General features: G+C 39.3%; 1 protein-coding gene across 1 annotated transcript in view; it reads right to left on the bottom strand.

Annotated features, from left to right (window-relative positions):
* LOC133579886 (multidrug and toxin extrusion protein 1-like) overlaps positions 1 to 19,034 on the bottom strand; it is a 50,363-nt gene extending 31,329 nt beyond the window's left edge. The window contains exons 1-4 of the mRNA XM_061934150.1: positions 18,738 to 19,034; positions 7,974 to 8,075; positions 4,827 to 4,895; positions 4,615 to 4,763 (exon numbers count right to left, since the gene is read on the bottom strand). Of these exons, the coding sequence (XP_061790134.1) occupies positions 4,615 to 4,763; positions 4,827 to 4,895; positions 7,974 to 8,075; positions 18,738 to 18,908 (491 nt within the window). The 5' untranslated portion in view covers positions 18,909 to 19,034. The remainder of the gene's footprint in view (positions 1 to 4,614; positions 4,764 to 4,826; positions 4,896 to 7,973; positions 8,076 to 18,737) is intronic.
* Between the last annotated feature and the right edge of the window lie 4,007 nt (positions 19,035 to 23,041).

The following is a 23,041-nucleotide window of genomic DNA, read 5'->3' as shown; positions in this document are numbered from 1 at the left end:
GTTTGCATGGTAGAATGGTTCAAGTGGGTTGAAAAATGTGGAAGGAGTAGTCGCCATAAAAAAGGGTCAAAAAAGGGAATTCTAGTTATTCCTGTAATTTTTTTTTAATGCTGAACAGTTTGAAGTTGGAACTTTTAAAAATATTGCATTCATTTCAATGGGAATTTCATGAAAAGCGGTAATTTTGGGAAAAATGTTAAGACTTGAATATTCTGAATGAGTTGAAATGGTTTGTGTTGGAATTTTTCAAAATCGGTCAAGGAAATTTGAAGTAGTAACATTTTTAATTGAGAAATGGTATTAAGGAATTCCAGGAAAACCGGGAATTTTTCCTGTTAAAAAAACAACTGTTTTTTGTCCTGATTAGGAGGAATGTTTGGACGATAGAACGGTTGAAGTGGGTTGAAAAATGTGGAAGGAGTAGTTGCTATAAAAAAAGGGTCAAAAAAGGGTTTGAAAAATAGGGAATTCTTGGAATTGTTTTGAACGTGTAAAAATGATAACGTGAATGTCCAGGATGAGTGGAAAATGTTGGAGGTGGAATGGTTAGAATCGGTTGAAAAATGTGGAAATGGTGGAAGCTTGAAAAATGGACAATTCATTTGGAATGGGAAAAATGTCCCGTAAAACCTGGAATTCTGAGTAATCTGGGAATTTGTCAAGGGAAAGCCCGCTATTCCCAAATAGGCTGAACAGTTTGAAATTGGAACGGTCTGAATCAGATGAAAAAAGTGGGAATTGAAGAACTTTGAAAAATGTCCCATTCATTTCAATGGGAATTTCTAGGAAATTTGAGAAATTTCATGAAAAGCGGGAATTTTTTGGAAAATGTTAAATGAGTTGAAATGGTTGGTTTTGGAATTTTTCAAAAATCGGTCGAGAAATGTTTAAGTAGTAACATTTTTAATTGAGAAATGGTATTAAAGAATTCCAGGAAAACAGGAAATGTTTCTAGTTAAAAAAACAACAACTGTTTTTTGTCCTGAATAAAAGGAATGTTTGCATGGTAGAATGTTCAAGTGGGTTGAAAAATGTGGAAGGAGTAGTCGCCATAAAAAAGGGTCAAAAAAGGGTTTGGAAAAAAAGGGAATTCTGGTTATTCCTGTAATTTTTTTTAATGCTAAACAGTTTGAAGCTGGAACTTTTATAAATATTGCATTCATTTCAATGGGAATTTCATGAAAGCGGTAATTTTTGGAAAAATGTTAAGATTTGAATATTCTTAATGAGTTGAAATGGTTTGTGTTGGAATTTTTCAAAATCGGTCGAGGAAATTTGAAGTAGTAACATTTTTAATTGAGAAATGGTATTAAGGAATTCCAGGAAAACCGGGAATTTTTCCTGTTAAAAAAACAACTGTTTTTTGTCCTGATTAGGAGGAATGTTTGGACGATAGAACGGTTGAAGTGGGTTGAAAAATGTGGAAGGAGTAGTTGCTATAAAAAAAGGGTCAAAAAAGGGTTTGAAAAATAGGGAATTCTTGGAATTGTTTTGAACGTGTAAAAATGATAACGTGAATGTCCAGGATGAGTGGAAAATGTTGGAGGTGGAATGGTTGGAATCGGTTGAAAAATGTGGAAATGGTGGAAGTTTGAAAAATGGACAATTCATTTGGAATGGGAAAAATGTCCTGTAAAACCTGGAATTCTGGGTAATCTGGTAATTTGTCAAGAGAAAGCCCGCTATTCCCAAATAGGCTGAACAGTTTGAAATTGGAACGGTCTGAATCAGATGAAAAAAATGGGAATTGAAGAACTTCGAAAAATGTCCCATTCATTTCAACGGAAATTTGGGAATTTCATGAAAAGCGGTAATTTTTGGGGAAAATGTTAAGACTTTAATGTTCTGAATTACTTGATGTGGTGTTGGAATTTTTCTAATTTAGTCAAGAAATGTTGAAGTAGTAACATTTTTAAACGAGAAATTGTATTAAGGAATTCCAGGAACACCGGGAATTTTTCCAGGTCAAAAAACAACTTTGTTTTATGTCCTGATTAAGAGGAATGTTTGGACGGTGGAACGGTTGAAAAATGTGGAAGGAGTAGTTGCCATAAAAAAAGGGTCAAAAAAGTTTTTGGAAAAAAAAGGGAATTCCTGGAATTTTTTTGAACTTGTAAAAATGTTAGTTTGAATATCCAGGATGAGTGGAATGTTGAAGGTGGAATGATTTGAATCGGTTGAAAAATGTGGAAATGGAAGTTTGAAAATTGGCCAATTCATTTGGAATGGGGGAAACATGTCCTGGAAAACCTGGAAATCTGGGAATTTATCAAAGGAAAGCCCGCGATTCCCAATAAGATGAACAGTTTGAAGTTGGAACGGTTTGAATCGGATGACAAATGTGGGAATTGTGGAACTTTGAAAAATGTCCCATTGATTTCAATGGGAATTTCATGGAAAAATGGAAATTTCGGGAAAAGCGGGATTTCTTGGGCGAATGTTACGACTTGAATGTTCTGAATGGTTGGTGTTGGAATTTTTCAAATAGGTCGAGAAATGTTTTCGTAACATTTTTAATTGAGAAGTGGTATCAAGGAATTCCAGGAAATTCTGGATTTCTTCCAGTTCAAAAAACTGCGTTTTTTGTCTTGATTAAGAGGAATGTTTGGACGGTGTAACGGTTGAAAAATGTGGAAGGAGTAGTCGCCAGAAAAAAGCGTTTGGAAAAAAAAAAAAAAAAAGGGAATTCATGGATTTTTTTAACTTGTAAAATTTATATTTTCAATATTCAGGATAAGTAGAATGTGTTGAAGGTGGGATGTTTACAAATCGGTTGAAAAATGTGGAAATTGTGGAACTTTCCCATTCATTTCAATGGGAATTTCATGGAAATTTGGGAATTTCGGGAATTTTTTGGAGAATGTTACTACTTGAAGGTTCTGAATGAGTTGAAATGGTTTGCCAAAATCGGTCGAGAAATGTTGAAGTAGTAACATTTTTAATTGAGAAATGGTATTAAGGAATTCCATGAATTTTAGGAAAACGGGAATTTTTCTAGTTCAAAAAACTACTTTTTTTTCCTGATTAAGCGACCCCGAGCGGGACAAGTGGCAGAACATGGATGGATGGATAAGAGGAATGTTTGGACAGTGGAACGGTTAAAGTGGGTTGACAAATGTGGAAGGAGTCGTCGCCTGAAAAAAAAGGTAATTCTGAGAATTCCTGGAATTTTTTTGAACTTGGAAAAATGAGTTTGAATGTCCAGGATGAGGGAATGGTTTGAATCAGTTGACAAATTTGGAAATGGAAGTTTGAAAAATGGCCAATTCATTATGAATGGAATAAATGTCCCGGAAAACCTGGAATTCTGGGAAATCTGGGAATTTGTCAAGGGAAAGCCGGCTATTCCCGAATAGGCTGAACTGTAAATTGGAACGGTTTGAATCGGATGAAAAAAGTGGGAATTGTAGAACTTCGAAAAATGTCCCATTAATGGCAATGGGAATTTCATGGAAAGCGGGAATTTTTTGGAAAATGTTAAGACTTTAATGTTCTGAATGACTTGAAATGGTTGGTGTTGGAATTTTTCTAAAATCGGTCAAGAAATGTTGAAGTAGCAACATTTTTAATTGAGAAATGGTATTAAAGAATTCCAGGTATTTCGGGAAAACGGGGAATTTTTCCAGTTCAAAAAACAACATTTTTTGTCCTGATTAAGAGAAATGTTTGGACGGTGGAACGGTTAAAATGGGTTGAAAAATATGGAAGGAGTAGTCACCAGAAAAATATTGATTATTTATTTATTTGTTCAAGGAAATCATTTTGAATAGGAGAAATAGGAAAAGGAGGCTAACCTCCTCCAACCTCCGAGGACAAAGCTACGAACAATGGGAGACCGGGCTTTGTTCTCCGCTGCTCCCAGTCTGTGGAATGCTCTCCCTGACCACCTGAGGGCACCACAGACTGTGGATGCTTTTAAAAAAAAAAAAAAAAACTTTTTTTTTCTTTCTTTTTTTAGATATATGCATACTAGTTTTAGCTATTTGGCTGTTCTAGTTTTTATTTTTAATTATCTCTTTATTTTTATTTTTTTTTACACTGTAGCACTGAGGTTGTTTACTCAATGTAAAGTGCTTTTTACAAATAAAATGTATTATTATTATAAAAAAAGGGTTAAAAAAAAATAAAATTCTGGGAATTCCTGTAATTTTTTTGAACTTGTAAAAATCATAGATTGAATGTCCAGGATGAGTGGAATGGCTTGAATCGGTTGAAAAATGTGGAAGTTTGAAAAATGGACAATTAATTTGGAATGGGAAAAATGTCCCGGAAAACATGGAATTCTGGGAATTTTTGTAATTTGTCAAGAGAAAGCCCGCGATTGCCGAATAAGCTGAACAGTTTGAAATTGGACCGGTTGGAATCGGATGAAAAATGTGGGGGAGAAAAATAATAAATAGATGAATTTTGGTGTAGAAAACCATATGTGTGAATGCTTCGCAGCATTCACACAATAATTACCAGTAAAATGTATTAATGAATACAACCATTATTTTTTTAACAATGGTAAGTAAAATAAAAATTATAATTAACATTATTATTAATAATAATACTAGTAATCACAACAACATTTGGGGTGGAGGGAATTCAAATAAAATAAAATATAGAGCTCACCTGGCGACGTCTGCATTCTGACCGACGGCGAGCAGGAGGGGCTGAGTGTTAACGAGGACGGCCCAGCAGGGGAAGCAGGCCAGCAGCAGAATTAGGACCCCCCTCTGAAGAATTACGCCCACGCGCTTCAGGTTGCCGCTGCCGTACGTCTGACAGGAAGTATGAAACACGTCAACGTAGAATAAACACATCGAGTGCGATAGATGACGTACCTGAGATATGAGGGTATCACAGGCGGACGCCAGACCACTGCCGATGGAGATACCTGACACATTGATTACCTGGAAACAATATCATTAATGCGAATAGAAGTATAGAAGTAGTCACGTTAATAATAATAATAATAATTATTATTATTATTATAATAATAATAATAATAATACAAACCCCTTTTCCATATGAGTAGGGAATATGTGTTAGATGTAAATATAAAAAGGATTACAATGATTTGCAAATCATTTTCAACCCATATTCAGTTGAATATGCTACAAAGACAACATATTTGATGTTCAAACTGATTTTTTATTTTTTTTGCAAATAATCATTAACTTTAGAATTTGATGCCAGCAACACGTGACAAAGAAGTTGGAAAAGGTGGCAATAAATACTGATAAAGTTGAGGAATGCTCATCAAACACTTATTTGGAACATCCCACAAGTGAACAGGCTAACTGGGTGGGTGCCATGATTGGGTATAAAAGTAGATTCCATGAAATGCTCAGTCATTCACAAACAAGGATGGGGCGAGGGTCACCACTTTGTCAACAAATGCGTGAGCAAATTGTTGAACAGTTTAAGAAAAACCTTTCTCAACCAGCTATTGCAAGGATTTAGGGATTTCACCATCTACGGTCCGTAATATCAAAGGGTTCAGAGAATCTGGAGAAATCACTGCACGTAAGCAGCTAAGCCCGTGACCTTCGATCCCTCAGGCTGTACTGCATCAACAAGCGACATCAGTGTGTAAAGGATATCACCACAAGGGCTCAGGAACACTTCAGAAACCCACTGTCAGTAACTACAGTTGGCCGCTACATCTGTAAATGCAAGTTAAAACTCTCCTATGCAAGGCAAAAACCGTTTATCAACAACACCCAGAAACGCCGTCGGCTTCGCTGGGCCTTAGCTCATCTAAGATGGACTGATACAAAGTGGAAAAGTGTTCTGTGGTCTGATGAGTCAACATTTCAAATTGTTTTTGGAAACTGTGGACGTCGTGTCCTCCGGACCAAAGAGGAAAAGAATCATCCGGATTGTTATAGGCGCAAAGTTGAAAAGCCAGCATCTGTGATGGTATGGGGGTGTATTAGTGCCCATGACATGGGTAACTTACACATCTGTGAAGGCACCATTAATGCTGAAAGGTACATACAGGTTTTGGAGCAACATATTTTGCCATCCAAGCAACGTTACCTTAGACGCCCCTGCTTATTTCAGCAAGACAATGCCAAGCCACGTGTTACATCAACGTGGCTTCATAGTAAAAGAGTGCGGGTACTAGACTGACCTGCCTGTAGTCCAGACCTGTCTCCCATTGAAAATGTGTGGCGCATTATGAAGCCTAAAATACCGCAGCGGAGACCCCGGACTGTTGAACAACTTAAGCTGTACATCAAGCAAGAATGGGAAAGAATTCCACCTGAGAAGCTTAAAAAATGCGTCTCCTCAGTTCCCAAACATTTACTGAGTGTTGTTAAAAGGAAAGGCCATGTAACACAGGTGGTGAACATGCCTTTTTCCAACTACTTTGGCATGTGTTGCAGCCATGAAATTCTAAGTTAATTATTTGCAAAAAAAAAAAAAAGTTTATGAGTTTGAACATCAAATATCTTGTCTTTGTAGTGCATTCAATTGAATATGGGTTTGCAAATCATTGTATTCCGTTTATATTAACATCTAACACAACTTCCCAACTCATATGGAAACAGGGTTTGTACAAAACCCAAAACTAGTGAAGTTGGCACGTTGTATAAATCGTAAATAAAAACAGAATACAATGATTTGCAAATCCTTTTCAACTTATATTCAGTTGAATAGACTGCAAAGACAAGATACTTAATGTTCAAACTGAGAAACGTATTTTTTTGGGGGCAAATAATCATTAATTTAGAATTTAATGGTAGCAACACATTGCAAAAAAAGTTGGCACAGGGGCATTTTTACCACTGTGTTACATGGCCTTTCCTTTTAACAAACACTCAGTAAACGTTAGGGAACTGAGGAGACCAACTTTTGAAGTGGAATTCTTTCCCATTCTTGCTTGATGTACAGCTTAAGTTGTTCAACAGTCCGGGGTCTCCGTTGTCGTATTTTACACTTCATATTGCACCAAACATTTTCAATGGGAGACAGGTCTGGACTATAGGCAGGCCAGTGTAGTACCCGCACTCTTACAATGAAGCCACGCTGTTGTAACACGTGGCTTGGCATTGTCTCGCTGAAATAAGCAGGGGCGTCCATGATAACGTTGCTTGGATGGCAACACATGTTGCTCCAAAACCTGTATGTACCTTTCAGCATTAATGGTGCCTTCACAGATGTGTAAGTCACCCATGCCTTGGGCATTAATACACCCCCATACCATCACAGATGCTGGCTTTTGAACTTTGCGCCTATAACAATCCGTTTTCCTCTTTGTTTCGGAGGACACAACGTCCAGTTTCCAAAAACAATTTGAAACGTGGACTCGTCAGACCACAGAACACTTTTCCACTTTGTCTCAGTCCATCTTAGATGAGCTCGAGCCCGGCGAAGCCGGCGGCGTTTCTGGATGTTGTTGATAAATGGCTTTCGCTTTGCATAGGAGAGTTTTAACTTGCACTTACAGATGTAGCGACCAACTGTACTTACTGACAGTGGTTTTCTGAAGTGTTCCTGAGCGCATGTGGTGATATCCTTTACACACTGTCAGTTTTTGATGCAGTACGGCCTGAGTGATCGAAGGTCCGTAATATCGCTTACGTGCAGTTATTTGTGCAGATTCTCTGAACCTTTTGATGATAGAACGACTAATAATGACTGAGCATTTCAGGGAAGCTGCTTTTATACCCATTCCAGGCACCCACCCGTTCCCAATTAGCCTGTATGAACATTCCTCAACTTTCTCAGTTTTTGCCACTTGTTCCAGCTTTTTGAAACATGTTGCAGGCATCAAATTCCAAATGAGCTAATATTTGCAAAGAATAACGTGTTCCAGTTCGAACGTTAAGTATCTTGTCTTTGCAGTCTATTCAATTGGATATAGGTTGAAAAGGATTTGCAAATCATTGTATTCTGTTTTTATTTATGATTTACACAATGTGCCAACTTCACTGGTATTGGGTTTTGTAATAATAATAATAATAATAGTCGTCTCTCACCGCTATGGCTAACGATACCCCGGCCAGCTCGGTTTTACCCAAATGACCGCAGAACACCAAACTGACGAAGCTGATCAGGAAGCTCATCAGCTGGGAAATGAACTGAAATGTCAAAAGTAGACAAACAAGCATTTAACTTGTGGTTACGTCGTGTTCAAAACCAATAGGGGTCTGTCTCTAGCAAGACAAATGGACGCTAGGATCAAAAGATTCAAGATCTTGCACTGACAAGAACAATGATGGGTAGTTCCAAGACGATACAGCAGCCGATTTCACCTTTGAACTGAGCAAACCTAGCTTCAAGTGCCATTCAAAATCAAGAGATTTTTTTTTGTGTCCTGTCCAGCTTCTCAGGCAAATCATATAGTTGATGTAGATGCCCATGTCGGCTGTTCAGATTTACTTTACAAAAGAGAAGTGTAGGATACTTCTCTTGTTGCCTTATTTGTATTTGACTTTATTAAATGTATTTATATTATCATTTAGTGCAGCCGGGCCGGAGCAGGAGGGGATAGAAAGACAGAGGGGGAAATTGTGGGGACAAGAGGGGGATTAGACAGAGAGACAAAAACAACAACAGCAAACAACAACAACAACAACAGAGCAACATCAGCAAATACGACATGTACAAATATGATGGTAAAAGTAATAGCAAATAAGCAGTTAGCGAAAAATAAAAAATAATACAGAAATGACAATGAGCATTATTACACTACAAATGGATCAATACAAATACCAATAGAAATAGCGCTATTGATAATGAACAATACCAATAATTTACCTTTATTATCAACAATACAGTTGTTCAAATGCAACAATACATATACGTAATGATAACTTGAGATACGAAAGAATGCAGAAAAATGGAGGGGGAGAAAGAGAAGCAACCTACATTAACCTTGTAGATTGTTATAGTAACAATAGGTTAAGCTTTGTCAGTGTGCCATGTGTTACACCCAGTTTACCCTAGGGCAACAACGTTAATATATGTTTGATGAAACGTGATTATGTGCATGAGTGTAAGTATGCATATGTACTTGTATATGTACAGAGTGTGTATATTTGTTTGTACAGTGAGTGTATATGTACAGTATGTGTATGTGTGTATATTGAATGTGCGTGTGGATGTACGAACTTTAGGTATGTAAATATGTACTGTATTTGTGTATGTATGTGGGAGCGTAGGTACCTATGTATGTATGTGAGCATATGTGAATTTGTATGTACAATATATTCGACTCCCAGAGTGCGTGGGAGCCAGAGCACGGCCCCATCACCCCGAGAGCCCAACCCACAAACAGTAGGCGTGGTGCCCAGGGAACCAGGGACCACTGCCCCCACGCAGCCAAGCCGGCCAGCGACAGGAACCCCAGAGCCCGGTCCACCGTACCGCCCACAAGGGCCAGCAGCAGGCCGCAGACAGACGCACCCGGCAGAGGACAGGGCACGAGAAAAGCAGGGGACAGCCAGACCCCAAGCCAGTGAGAGACCACACCCCACACGGGCAGAAAGGCGAGACGCCCCGCCCGAGGGACCCAGAGACTCCCCGCAACCGGACGGGAAGACCACCCCCGCCCCACCGGCAACCGGGCCCCCACGAGCCCACCCCCCACCCCCGGAGAGCGCGGCGAGGCCAGCCCCCGGCCACCCCACCCAAATCGGCCGCCGCAGGACCACCCGGCACAGGGCCACGGGAACCACCCACCCCACCCGCAGGGACCCCAACGATGGAGATGGAACAACCAGCAACCGCCCCGCCGAGCCCCCCCCCCCCCCGAGGGAGGGGAAAAATTAAAAAAATAATAATAAAATATACTAAATTAATAAATAAATAAATACTTTTTTTTTTTTAAGAATTAAAAGAAGATCACAGACATGCTGACACACAAGGTCACTACCCCAGCAACTGGCCGACTCGCAGAACCTCGGAATACCTTGCAGCACCAGGCTACCACAACAGACGCAGAGACTAGGCCCAGCAGGCCCCAACCAAGACAGGCACCCGGAAGGGATGGACGGCGGGACCCAGGAGCTCCAGACACGCAGTTCGGATGCAGTAGCCTGAGGCGTCGACCCCCGCCTGACAGGCAGGCCCAGAGCGTACCCCCAGAAATATACATACATACATATATATATACATACACATATACATGTACACATACATACACATACAAACACATACACATATATATATATATATATACACATACATACACATACACACACATATACACAGTTCGTCAGCCCCGACAGCCATCACGCGCACGCGCTGCCACCAGTCACAACATCAGCCACACCCTTGCACCAGACCCAGCAGCCACGGGCGCCCACACCACAAACAAACGGCAGCAGAAACAGCAGCCGCAATAACCCCAGACAGCCAGCACCAGCCAATCAAATCAAAGCGAAAAAAAAACTGTGACCAGCAACCACACGCCACCAGGACCACAGAGACCAGCCGGCGCCAGCCCGTCAGTCAGCCCGGACGCCAACACGCAAACAAGAGACACCAACACCCCCACCCGCCCCCCACCAAAAGACCCCCCCCACCCCAACCCAAACCCGCACAAACACACCACCGCCCAAACAACCGAGACACAGCATCCAGACCAGACACAGGGGCTGCGCCGCCACCACATCAAGTCACCAACAGAGATCCCACAGCGCAAGGTCGGGCCACACGGGCACGGACCCCACCCAACAGGAAGTGAGACCCGCGCGACGCCACACACAAATAAATAATACGATTTTAAAAATAATTAAAAAAATAAAAAATATAATAAAAATAAGTAAATAAAAAATAAATAAAAAAATACATAAAAAAAAAATAAAAATAAAAAAAATAAATGAATGAATAAAAGCCTGGCAGGCCACCAGACCGCAGTCCCCGCCGGCCGACGAGGCAATGAGGGGTGCGCCGAACCCAAATCCCCCCATGCATGTGTACAAGGCCCCCAGAGTGTCTACTGTGTAGTTAAAATTAGGAGGTCAGCCGTTACAGCCGACCTCCAGTCCCTATTGATGTGTGTACTATAGCGTGAGTGAGATATGTATGCTTGTGGGAACTAATAATGCGATTAAAATTGGGGGATATCAAGGTCATGGTGGGTCCCAACCAAGCCAAGCCCCCCAAATCCTAAGTGTCTAATATGCAGCTAAGATTGAGGGATAAACGAGCAGGGGACAAGACAGGAGGACTGGAGCCCCATTGGAGGCATCCTCATCCCTCCGCCATGCCTCCCCGCAGGACAATCCCCAAAGTCCTATATATGTGTGACTGTGTGTGCTATAAGTAGGAGGAGTAGAGGGCCCGGACATCCCCCCCCAGTCCATGCGGCCGACAACCAGGAACTACGGCCAGGAGGCCGCCACCCCCCGCCACAGCCCGTGACCCACACCAGACCACTTTAACGTGACGCCACGCGAGCCCACCCCCCGCCAAACAAAGCCAGCCCCCGCCCGCCCCAACCCAGCCCTGCAGAGCCCATACCGGCAACCAAACGCAGAAAAACCGCACAGCCCCCACGCCCAATGCAAACACCGCATCCCGGCCATCCACACAGCAACGTGCTCATACGAGTCCCGGCCTTTTTAAAGAGATTTATTTAAAAAGACACCCTGACCTTTTGAGAAGCAGAAGAAAGTTCGGACAAAAAAAAGAATGCCTTTGACCTCAACCCCCTTTGATTACAGATCATTAAAAAGCTATAGGGTTCTAAAAAAGGATGCAGGAATAATGGTGAGGGTCTTAAAGGAAAAGCACAATAAAAAAGTATGACACTGGTTGAAAAATATGGAAATGGTGGAAGTTTCAAAAATGGCCAATTCATTTTGAATGGGAAAAATGTCCCGGAAAACCTGGAATTCTGGGAAATCTGGAAATTTGTCAAGGGAAAGCCCCCGATTGCCGAATAGGCTGAACAGTTTGAAACGGATGAAAAATATGGGAATTGTGGAACTTTGAAAAATGTCCCATTCATATTTCAAATGGGAATTTCATGGAAATTTTGGAATTTCATGAAAAGTGGGAATTTTTTGGAAAATGTTAAAAGACCTGAGCGTTCTGAATGAGTTGAAATGGTTGGTTTTGGAATTTTTCAAAATCGGTCGACAAATGTTTAAGTAGTAACATTTTTAATTGAGAAATGGTATTAAGGAATTCCAGGAAAACCGGAATCGTTTTTTGTCCTGATTAAAAGGAATGTTTGCACGGTAGAACGGTTGAAGTGGGTTGAAAAATGTGGAAGGAGTAGTCGCCATAAAAAAGGGTCAAAAAAGGATTTGGAGAAAAAAGGGAATTCTGGTTATTCCTGGAATTTTTTGGAACTTGTAAAAAAATGATAGTTTGAATATCCAGGATGAGTGGAATGTGTTGAAGGTGGAATGGTTTGAATTGGTTGAAAAATGTGGAAATGGTGAAAGTTTGAAAAATGGCCAATTCATTTTGAATGGGAAAAATGTCCCGGAAAACCTGGAATATCTGGAAATTTGGCAAGGGAAAGCCCCCAATTGCCGAATAGGTTGAACAGTTTGAATCGGATGAAAAATATGGGAACTTTGAAAAATGTCCCATTCATTTTAATGGGAATTTCATGGAAATTTGGGTATTTCATGAAAAGCGGGAATTTTTTGGAACTTGTAAAAAATGATAGTTTGAATATCCAGGATGAGTGGAATGTGTTGAACGTGGAATGGTTTGAATTGGTTGAAAAATTTGGAAATGGCGGAAGTTTGAAAAATGGCCAATTCATTTGGAATGGGAAAAATGTCCCGGAAAAGATGGAATTCTGGGAAATCTGGAAATTTGTCAAGAGAAAGCCCGCAATTCCCGAATAGGCTGAACAGTTTGAAATTGGAACAGTTTGAATCGGATGAAAATGGTGGGAATTGTGGAACTTTGAAAAAAGTGTCCCATTCATTTCAATGGGAATTTCATGAAAATTTGGGAATTTCATGAAACGCGGGAATTTTGGGGAAAATGTTAAGACTTTAATGTTCTGAATGGTTGGTGTTGGAATCTTTCAAATGGGTTCGAGAAATGTTTTGAGAAATGGTATTAAGGAATTCCAGGAATTTCGGGAAAACCGGGAATTTTTCCAGTTCAAAAAACAACTTTTTGTCTTGATTAAGAGGAATGTTTGGACGGTAGAACGGTTGAAAAATATGGAAGGAGTAGTCGCCAGAAAAAAGGGTTTGAAAAAAAGGGAATTCCTGGAATTTTTTTGAACTTGTAAAAATGATAGTTTGAATATCCAGAATAAGTAGAATGTGTTGAAGGTGGAATGTTTAAATGTGTCCCATTCATTTCAATGGGAATTTCATGGACATTTGGGAATTTCAGGAAAAGCGGAAATTTTTTGGAGAATGTTACTACTTGATGTTCTGAATGAGTTGAAATGGTTGTAGGATTTTTTCCAAAATTGGTCGAGAAATGTTGAAATGCTTGAAGGAAAAGCACAATAAAGAAGTATGACACTGAACTATGCAATACTTTACATATTTCCAGTTTGTCATACAGCAGTCTGAAAAGGAGTAGGAAGAAGCAGATCTGACTTAATCCTACATCTTTGACACCCAATTTGTAACAGTGGATAAATAAATGAGTAAATAGACTAAGTAAATTATTAAATACATAAAGTTCTCAAACAAGTAGTTAAGTTATACAATATAAGATTAATAATATCTATTTTTTTCACAAGATTCAATATGTTTATCAGGATTCTTCTTCTTTGTACTTCGTAAACACCAAGTTTTAACACTTTTTAAAGTAGATCATATTAGTACATTTATTAATGCATTCCGTAATTTATTTCCACATACTGACATGCCGAAGGTCTTAAGTGCTACAAAAAAAAAAGTACATTTACCTCTAAGGTTATATTTCTCCTCTTTTTTTTGAGAACAATTCTTGGGTAGTAGGTTATAGTTTGCTTTGTACATAATTTTAGCTATTTGCATATTCACAAAATCATTAAATTTCAATATTTTGGATTTAATAAAGGGTTTGTATGTTCTCTATATTCAACATTATGTATTATTCTAATTGATCTCTTTTGTAACAGTTGGTGAATTAAAAGTGTACTTTTGTAGTTGTTTCCCCATATTTCTACACAATAAGTGAAGTGATTTTCGGCCCGATACATATTTTGCTTTATTAAAGAAGTCTTTCTTGCCAATTATTTTTTATATGAGATTTCAAATTAATTTGATCATTTATTATTGCACACACACATTTATTTTACTCTTGGAATGTCTACTCCAGGGGTGTCCGAACTTTTTGACTCGGGGGCCGCATTGGGCTTAAAAACAAATTGACTGCATGCAAAATAGCGCGCACACACATTCTTGTATTTGTTACCTTCTTGAGACCTGTGAAAAATGCCTACCTCTTTAGGAACAGCCTTTCTAGATATATAAAGATCTGTATTTTACAACATTAATAATATATACATACTATGCAAATATAAAAAAGCGTGTTGTGAAAAATGAGTTGGAATTTCACAAGAAAAAGGTCACAATTTCACAAGAAAAACTTAGAATTTTGGCAGTATTATAATAAGTCATTTTACTCAACGCAAGTCAAAATTTTACAAGAAAAACTGAACATTTGTACAACATTATGATAAAAGTTGGAATTTTACTCAACAGTCACAATTCTACAAGAAAAACTTAAAATTTTGGCAATTTTATGAAGAGAGTCGTAATTTTACTCGACAAGTCACAATTGTATAATACTTTCAAATGTTGCCAATATAATAATCAGATTTTTACTTGGCAAAATTATGACCAAAGTCATAATTTTACTCAAAAAAATGTCACTGTTTTACAAGAACAAAAAAAATGGCAGTATTGTGAAAAGTCAGAATTGTGTATGACAAATGTCACCATTTTGCTTTAAAAAGTAATTTTACGAGAAAATATTGCAATATTACAGAAACAAAGAATATGAGAAATTGTTCCAAATTTTACATGAAAAAAGTCAACACATTGTGGGAAAAAGACTGCTTTTAGTTCATATTTATTTTGGGAAATTGGTTTTTAATCATATTTACTTCAAGTTATTACAGTAATTCTCTATATACATCTATTTTATTAAATTAATTTGGGCCAAAGGGGGGCGCAGTTCAATTTCTTACACACACTTGTTATTTCATATGTTGACCAGAGGGGGAGCACTTTTAAAACAGACAGTCAATTTGAAAAATCCCTCCTTTTTGGGACCACCCTCATTTTGATAGATTTCACCACCAGGGGTGCAGTGAGACATTTACTATTAGATACAATGGTTTTCCTTATTGGGACCATGATTTATGTCCTAACTTGTTCACCGGTCCTCATATGGAAGCTACTTTTCCTTGTTGATGTCTCAAGAAGGGTAGAAATACAAGTACACACACAAAATTTGAAAGTTGTATTATAAAATTGTGACTTTTGTCAAGTAAAATTACGAACACACACACACACACACACACACACACACACACACACACACACACACACACACACACACACACACACACACACACACACACACACACACACACACACACACACACACACACACACACACACACACACACACACACACACACACACACACACACACACACACACACACACACACACACACACACACACACACACACACACACACACACACACACACAATAAATGAATATTAAGAGTATGTGAAAATTTGACTCCTGCTTTGTTTACTTCCATGACGACCTTAAGGTTTTGTAATCAATCAGAAATAAAGCGGCTAAAATGTGCCAAACATGGATAAACGTCGAGAGAGTGTTTTGCATTTTTCCCATCATCCCTTGTTTAAATGGGTGTAATTTAGATTTTTTTTATTATGCTGATTGGATGGTTTTTTTTTAAATATAATATCCACAACTTTAAATACCCCATGACTAGGGAAGGTTGTATTGATTGGGGCATATAAGTTAATGCTGTGCTGTATTTCTTTGCAAGTTTAACTAATGGTTGAGCAACTTTTGTTGACCAGATGGTGACATAATGGCAGTTAGCAGACCATTGGCTAATTGTACATAAGAATATTCCGCCATATTGCTTATTGAACTCGTTATGTCTCGTGGGCCAAATTGAAGACATCGTCTCGCGGGTCGTAGTTTGGACACCCCTGGTCTACTCTGTCCATTTGCATTTGTTTGACTTTCTCTTCTAATGTTACCGAATAACAACATTTTAGTTTTACTGAGATACAAAGAAAGTCTGTTTTTGTCAAAACATCTTTTTAAATTTGATTTCTTCTGTTATTTACATTAACTTCTGTGTGTTCTCTCCCTAACAAAACAGTTGTGTCATCTACAAATAACTAAGTCCTTTGTAATTTAACAAATGTCATTGATATAAAGATAACAATTTTGGTTCCAGCATTGATCCCTGGGGTACACCACAAGATATTTAGTGTTGTAGATGCCTAGCTTCACGTATTGCTAGTTGGTTAAGTCGCTTCTTACCAAGTTAAGACCAACCGTCTGATTCCATATCGTTCTTATTTATTAATTCAGATATGATTATGTCAAATCCCTTTGTTAGATCCATAAATACTGCACACAGGGGTGTCTATAACTAATTTTAGATCGGGGGCCACATGGAGAAAAGTGTACTCCCAAGTGGGCCGGACTGGTAAAATCACGGCATGATAACTTAAAAATAAAGACAACTTCAGATTGTTTTCTTTGTTTAAAAATAGAACAAGCACATTCTGAAAATGCAGAAATCATGTTTTTTTTACACTTACATGTTGCGGTTAATAGTTTTTTTTACCTTTATTTGTCCTTATTTAATCTTTCTGAGTGATAATGCTCAGTCAACTCATTGGTGTTAATTTTCAATCCATCAAGATAAAAAAATAATAATAAAAAAATCAAATTACAGGATGTTATTTATGTAGTTTGCTCATTTTCCTCGACTGGTGCACTAACATGTGTTTTTTGTACATATGTAGCTTCATCCACACATATACAAATAATTGCTATTGCGACATCTAGTCGACACATTTAGAACAGCAGTTTCTTTCATTAAAAAAAATTCAGCTCATTTTTGTACTTGCTGTTTGAAAAATGGCCAATTCATTTGGAATGGGAAAAATGTCCCGGAAAACATAGAATTATGGGAAAACTGGGAATTTGTCAAGGGAAAGCCCGCGATTGCTGAATAGGCTGAACAGTTTGAAGTTGGAACGGTTTGAAGCGGATGAAAAATATTGCATTAATTTCAATGGGAATTTCATGAAAAGCGGTAATTTTGGGGAAAATGTTAAGACTTGAATGTTCTGAATGAGTTGAAATGGGTTGTGTTTAGAGATGTCCGATAATATCGGCAGGCCGATATTATCTGCCGATAAATGCTTTAAAATGTAATATCGGAAATTATCGGTATCGTTTTAATTTATTAAATCAACATAAAAAACACAAGATAGTGCACCAACCCAAAAAACTTCCCTCCCCCATTTACACTCATTCACACAAAAGGGTTGTTTCTTTCTGTTATTAATATTCTGGTTCCTACATTATATATCAATACAGTCTGCAAGGGATACAGTCCGTAAGCACACATGATTGTGCGTGCTGCTGGTCCACTAATAGTACTAACCTTTAACAGTTAATTTTACTCATTTTTCATTAATTACTAGTTTCTACGTAACTGTTTTTATATTGTTTTACTTTCTTTATTATTCAATACATTTTTATTTATTTATTTATCTTATTTTATTAATTAAAAAAAAAAAAAAGGACCTTATCTTCACCATACCTGGTTGTCCAAATTAGGCATAAAATGTGTTAATTCCACGACTGTATATATATCGGGATCGGTTGATATCGGTACCGGTAATTAAGAGTTGGACAACATCAGAATAACGGATATCGGCAAAAAAGCCATTATCGGACATCCCTATTTGTGTTGGAATTTTTCAAAATCGGTCGAGAAAATTTGAAGTAGTAACATTTTTAATTGAGAAATATATTAAGGAATTACAGGAAAACCTTTTTATAACCTGTTTGCGTGCCTGATCCGGCCCGCGGGCCCTTACGTTTGACACCCCTGGTTTAGTATCTATTGTGTTGGCCAATGGCGGTATAGCTCGGGTGCTAGAGCGGTCGTGCCAGCAACACGAGGGTTCCAGGTTTGATTCCCGCTTTTGCCATCCTAGTCACTGCCGTTGTGTCCTTGGGCAAGACACTTTACCCACCTGCTCCCAGTGCCACCCACACTGGTTTATATGTAACTTAGATATTGGGTTTCACTACTTAAAGCGCTTTGAGTCACCAGAGAAAAGCGCTATATAAATATAATTCACTTCACAACTCTTCCGTTATTTCCATTAATGCCATCCATGTTGAAACGAGAGCTTTGTATCCGTATATTGGTTCTCTAGATTTGTTAATGAACTATAGGTTTGCCATCGCTTAAAATCAATAGGATTTGGAAGTTCAGATGAAATGACTGCCGACCAGAAACCTGCAGCGAACATTCTGACCTTTGACCTCAGCAATCTTGGATTACACATCATTAGAAATCAGTCGGACTCTTAATTAGATCAGCAATCCATGAAGTGTCTTAAAGTTCGAGTTTAGCCAACAAGTGTAATTATTGCTAAAAATCGATAGGATTTCTTGTCCTGATTGCGGACCTCGAGCCACCTTTGACCCTCCATTGCTTTCATCACATTTAGGATGGCAGCCTTGCAAGGACAGTAAGGTGGTGTGTGTGTGTGATGAGTCAGAATCTTACCATGGGACCAGCAAGCTTCAACAAGAGCAGCGTTTCCGTCTTGTAGCGTTCGGATACCCGCAGCCTGGCGCCGCAGCACGCCACTCCTCCGGGCTCCCCGCCGGGCGTCGGACAAGCGTCTCGGCCCTCCATGGCGGAATGAACGCTGGCACAAGCTCCATCATGTGTCATGTCCCAGGCTCCTAATGCATAACCTATTACCTGGCTGCTAATCAATAACGTATCTACTCCGCTAAGGAAGCTGGTGCAAAAATGAATCAAAAGGCCACTGATTGACCAGCTGAGTAAACGAGCGTGGCGAGCATGACTCGGCGTGACGTTTCTCAGGTGTGTCACATTGCTAACATGTGATCTCTGTGCACTTCCCATTGGCTAATAAACCTGATCTGCAGCACCTGGGAGGACACTTCCAGGAAATGAAAGCCTCTATTGGTTGATTCAGTCATTTGGATTATTTACCTTTTTACTAGTAGTGCACAAAAAAAATCGATTCACATCTGAATTGTGATTCTTATTTATCCCGATTCTCAATTAAAAATATATTTTTAAATTGTATTTTTTTTTTTTTAAAGTTTTTAGGCTCTAAGCCACTGGTGTCAAATTTAAGGCCCGGGGGCCACCCGCAACATAATTTTATCTGGCCCCGCAAACACCTGGAAATTAGAGATGTCCGATAATGGCTTTTTTGCCGATATGCGATATTCCGATATTGTCCAACTCTTAAATACCGATTCCGATATCAACCGATACCGATATATACAGTCGTGGAATTAACACATTATTATGCCTAATTTTGTTGTGATGCCCCGCTGGATGCATTAAACAATGTAACAAGGTTTTCCAAAATAAATCAACTCAAGTTATGGAAAAAAATGCCAACATGGCACTGCCATATTTATTATTGAAGTCACAAAGTGCATTATTTTTTTTAACATGCCTCAAAACAGCAGCTTGGAACTTGGGACATGCTCTTCCTGAGAGAGCATGAGGAGGTTGAGGTGGGGGGTGGGGGGGTGGGGTGCGGGGCGGGGTTGAGGTGGGCGGAGGTTAGGGGGTAGCGGGGTGTATATTGTAGCGTCCCGGAAAAGTTAGTGCTATTTGTTCTGTTGTGTTTATGTTGTGTTATGGTGCGGATGTTCTCCCGAAATGTGTTTGTCATTCTTGTTTGGTGTGGGTTCACAGTGTGGCGCATATTTGTAACAGTGTTAAAGTTGTGTGTGACCTGTATGGCTGTTGACCAAGTATGCATGGCATTCAATTGTGTGTGTGAAAAGCCGTAGATATTATGTGACTGGGCCGGTACGCAAAGGCAGTGCCTTTAAGGTTTATTGGCGCTCTGTACTTCTCCCTACGTCCGTGTACACAGCGGCGTTTTAAAAAGTCATGAATTTTACTTTTTGAAACCGATACCGATCATTTTGAAACCGATGCTGATAATTTCCAATATTACATTTTAAAGCATTTATCGGCCGATGATATCGGCAGTCTGATATTATCGGACATCCCTACTGGAAATGATACATTATATTGCCAAAAGTATTTGGCCACCCATCCAAATGATCAGATTCAGGTGTCTTAATCACTTGGCCCGGCCACAGGTGTATAAAATCAAGCACTTAGGCATGGAGACTGTTTCTACAAACATTTGTGAAAGAATGGGCCGCTCTCAGGAGCTCATTGATTTCCAGCGTGGAACTGTCATAGGATGAGACCTGTGCAACAAATCCAGTCGTGAAATTTCCTCGCTTCAAAATATTCCAAAGTCAACACGGGCTTTATTATAAGAAAATGAAAGAGTTTGGGAACAACAACAAGTCAGCCACCAAGTGGTAGGCCACGTAAACTGACAGAGAGGGGTCAGCGGATACTGAAGCGCATAGTGCAAAGAGACTTTCTGCACAGTCAGTTGCTACAGAGCTCCAAACTTCATGTGACCTCCCAATTAGCCCACGTACAGTACGCAGAGAGCTTCATGGAATGGGTTTCCATCGCCGAGCAGCTGCATCTAAGCCATACATCACCAAGTCCAATGCAAAGCGTCGGATGCAGTGGTATAAAGCACGTAGCCACTGGACTCTAGAGCAGTGGAGACACGTTCTCTGGAGTGATGCACGCTTTTCCATCTGGCAATCTGATGGACGAGTCTGGGTTTGGAGGTTGCCAGGAGAACGCTACATTTCGAACTGCATTGTGCTAAGTGTGGAATTTGGCGGAGGAGAAATTATGGTGTGTGGATGTTTTTCCAGGAGTTGGGCTTGGCCCCTTAGTTCCACTCAAAGGAACTTTGAATGCTCCAGGATACCAAAACATTTTGGACAATTCCATGCTCCCAACCTCGTGGGAACCGTTTTGAGCCCCTTCCTCTTCCAACATGACTGTGCACCAGTGCACAAAGCAAGGTCCATAAAGACATGGATGACAGAGTCTAGTGTGGATGAACTTGACTGGCCTGCACAGAGTCCTGACCTGAACCCGATAGAACACCTTTGGGATGAATTAGAACGGAGACTGAGAGCCAGGCCTTCTCAACCAACATCAGTGTGTGACCTCACCAATGTGCTTTTGGAAGAATGGTGGAAAATTCCCATAATCACACTCCGCAACCTTGTGGACAGCCTTCCCAGAAGAGTTGAAGCTGTGATAGCTGCAACAGGTGGACCGACATCATATTGAACCCTATGGGTTAGGAATGGGATGGCACTACAAGTTCATATGTGAGTCAAGGCAGGTGGCCAAATACTTTTAGCAATATACTGTATGTGTCAATAAAGTACCGGTACTTCATATTTTCTCACTAAATGTAATAGATATTTTTAATTTTGACAGAAAAAAATATGTACTGCTTGAAATTGCATACCTTTTAAACTTTAATAGTATCCATTATCGCAACAAATATTACAGTATATTATCATACTTTCCAAACATGTTTTTGTCTAAATAAAAATAGTTAACTTTACAGCAAACTACCCATCAAATTCATAAAAAAGACAATACATTGTCCTCAAACGGAACTGTTCAAGTATCAAAACGTTCGGCTTGGCCAGGAACCGACAGCAACCGTAATTTGATTTTCACAAATATCCCAGATTACCAAGAATTATAGGTTACCAGGACGTTTTTCCCATTGAAAATTAATAGGGCCAATTTTCCAACTTGCACAATTGCCACATTTTTCATCCTTCAACACAAACCTTTTTTCAAGTTCAAAGAAATTCCAGAAATTTCCAGAATTCCGGGTTTTCCAAAGTCCTTAGGCTTATCCTTGTACATTTTTCAACCCATTTCAACAATTCCACAATCAAAACATTCCACTTAGTTGGGACATCAAAGGTACTATTTTCATGAAAATTCCTGGTTTTCCTGAAATTCCAGGAATTCCAAAATACCCTTACAAAGTGTTTCTATGTTAACATTTCTTGACCGATTCAAAAAAATTTACCAACACCAACCCATTCATATCATCTAGGACAGTGTTTTTCCGACTAGTGTGCCTTGAGATACAGTCTGGTGTGCCGTGGAAGATTATCTAATTTCACCTATTTAGGGTAAAAAATTGTTTTTGCAAACCAGTAATTATAGTCTGCAAATGATGTGTTGTTGTTGAGTGTCGGTGCTGTCTAGAGCTCGGCAGAGTAACCGTGTAATATTCTTCCATATCAGTAGGTGGCAGCCGGTAGCTAATTGCTTTGTAGATATCGGAAACAGCGGGAGGCAGGGTGCAGGTAAAAAGGAATTTAATGCTTAAACAAAAAATAAACAAGCCCCTAAGAAAAGGCATTGTAGCTTAGGGAAGGCTATGCAGAACGAAACTAAAACTGAACTGGCTACAAAGTAAACAAAACAGAATGCTGGACGACAGCAAAGACTTACTGTGGAGCAAAGATGGCGTCCGCAATGTACATCCGAATATGACATGACAATCGACAATGTCCCCACGAAGAAGGATAAAAACAAAGTAGATGCGGGAAACATCGCTCAAAGGAAGACATGAAACTGCTACAGGAAAATACCAAAAGAAGAGAAAAAGCCACCAAAATAGGAGCGCAAGACAAGAACTAAAACACTACACACAGGAAAACAGCAAAAAACTCAAAATAAGTCAGGGTGTGATGTGACAGGTGGTGACAGTACACCTACTTTGAGACAAGAGCTATAGTGACGCATGCTTGGTTATGCTTTAAAGTCATATCCAACAATTGCGACAACGACTTTTTACTGTCAACTGACTTTCGTTTTTTAATGATTTCTGCTGGTGGTGTGCCTCCGCATTTTTTCAACGCAAAAAATGTGCCATGGCTCAAAAA

The sequence above is a fragment of the Nerophis lumbriciformis genome, linkage group LG03, assembly GCF_033978685.3.
Source record: "Nerophis lumbriciformis linkage group LG03, RoL_Nlum_v2.1, whole genome shotgun sequence".
NCBI lineage: Eukaryota > Metazoa > Chordata > Actinopteri > Syngnathiformes > Syngnathidae > Nerophis > Nerophis lumbriciformis.
Note: the sequence above shows the minus strand (reverse complement) of the source record. Positions and strands in the feature narration are given on the sequence as shown.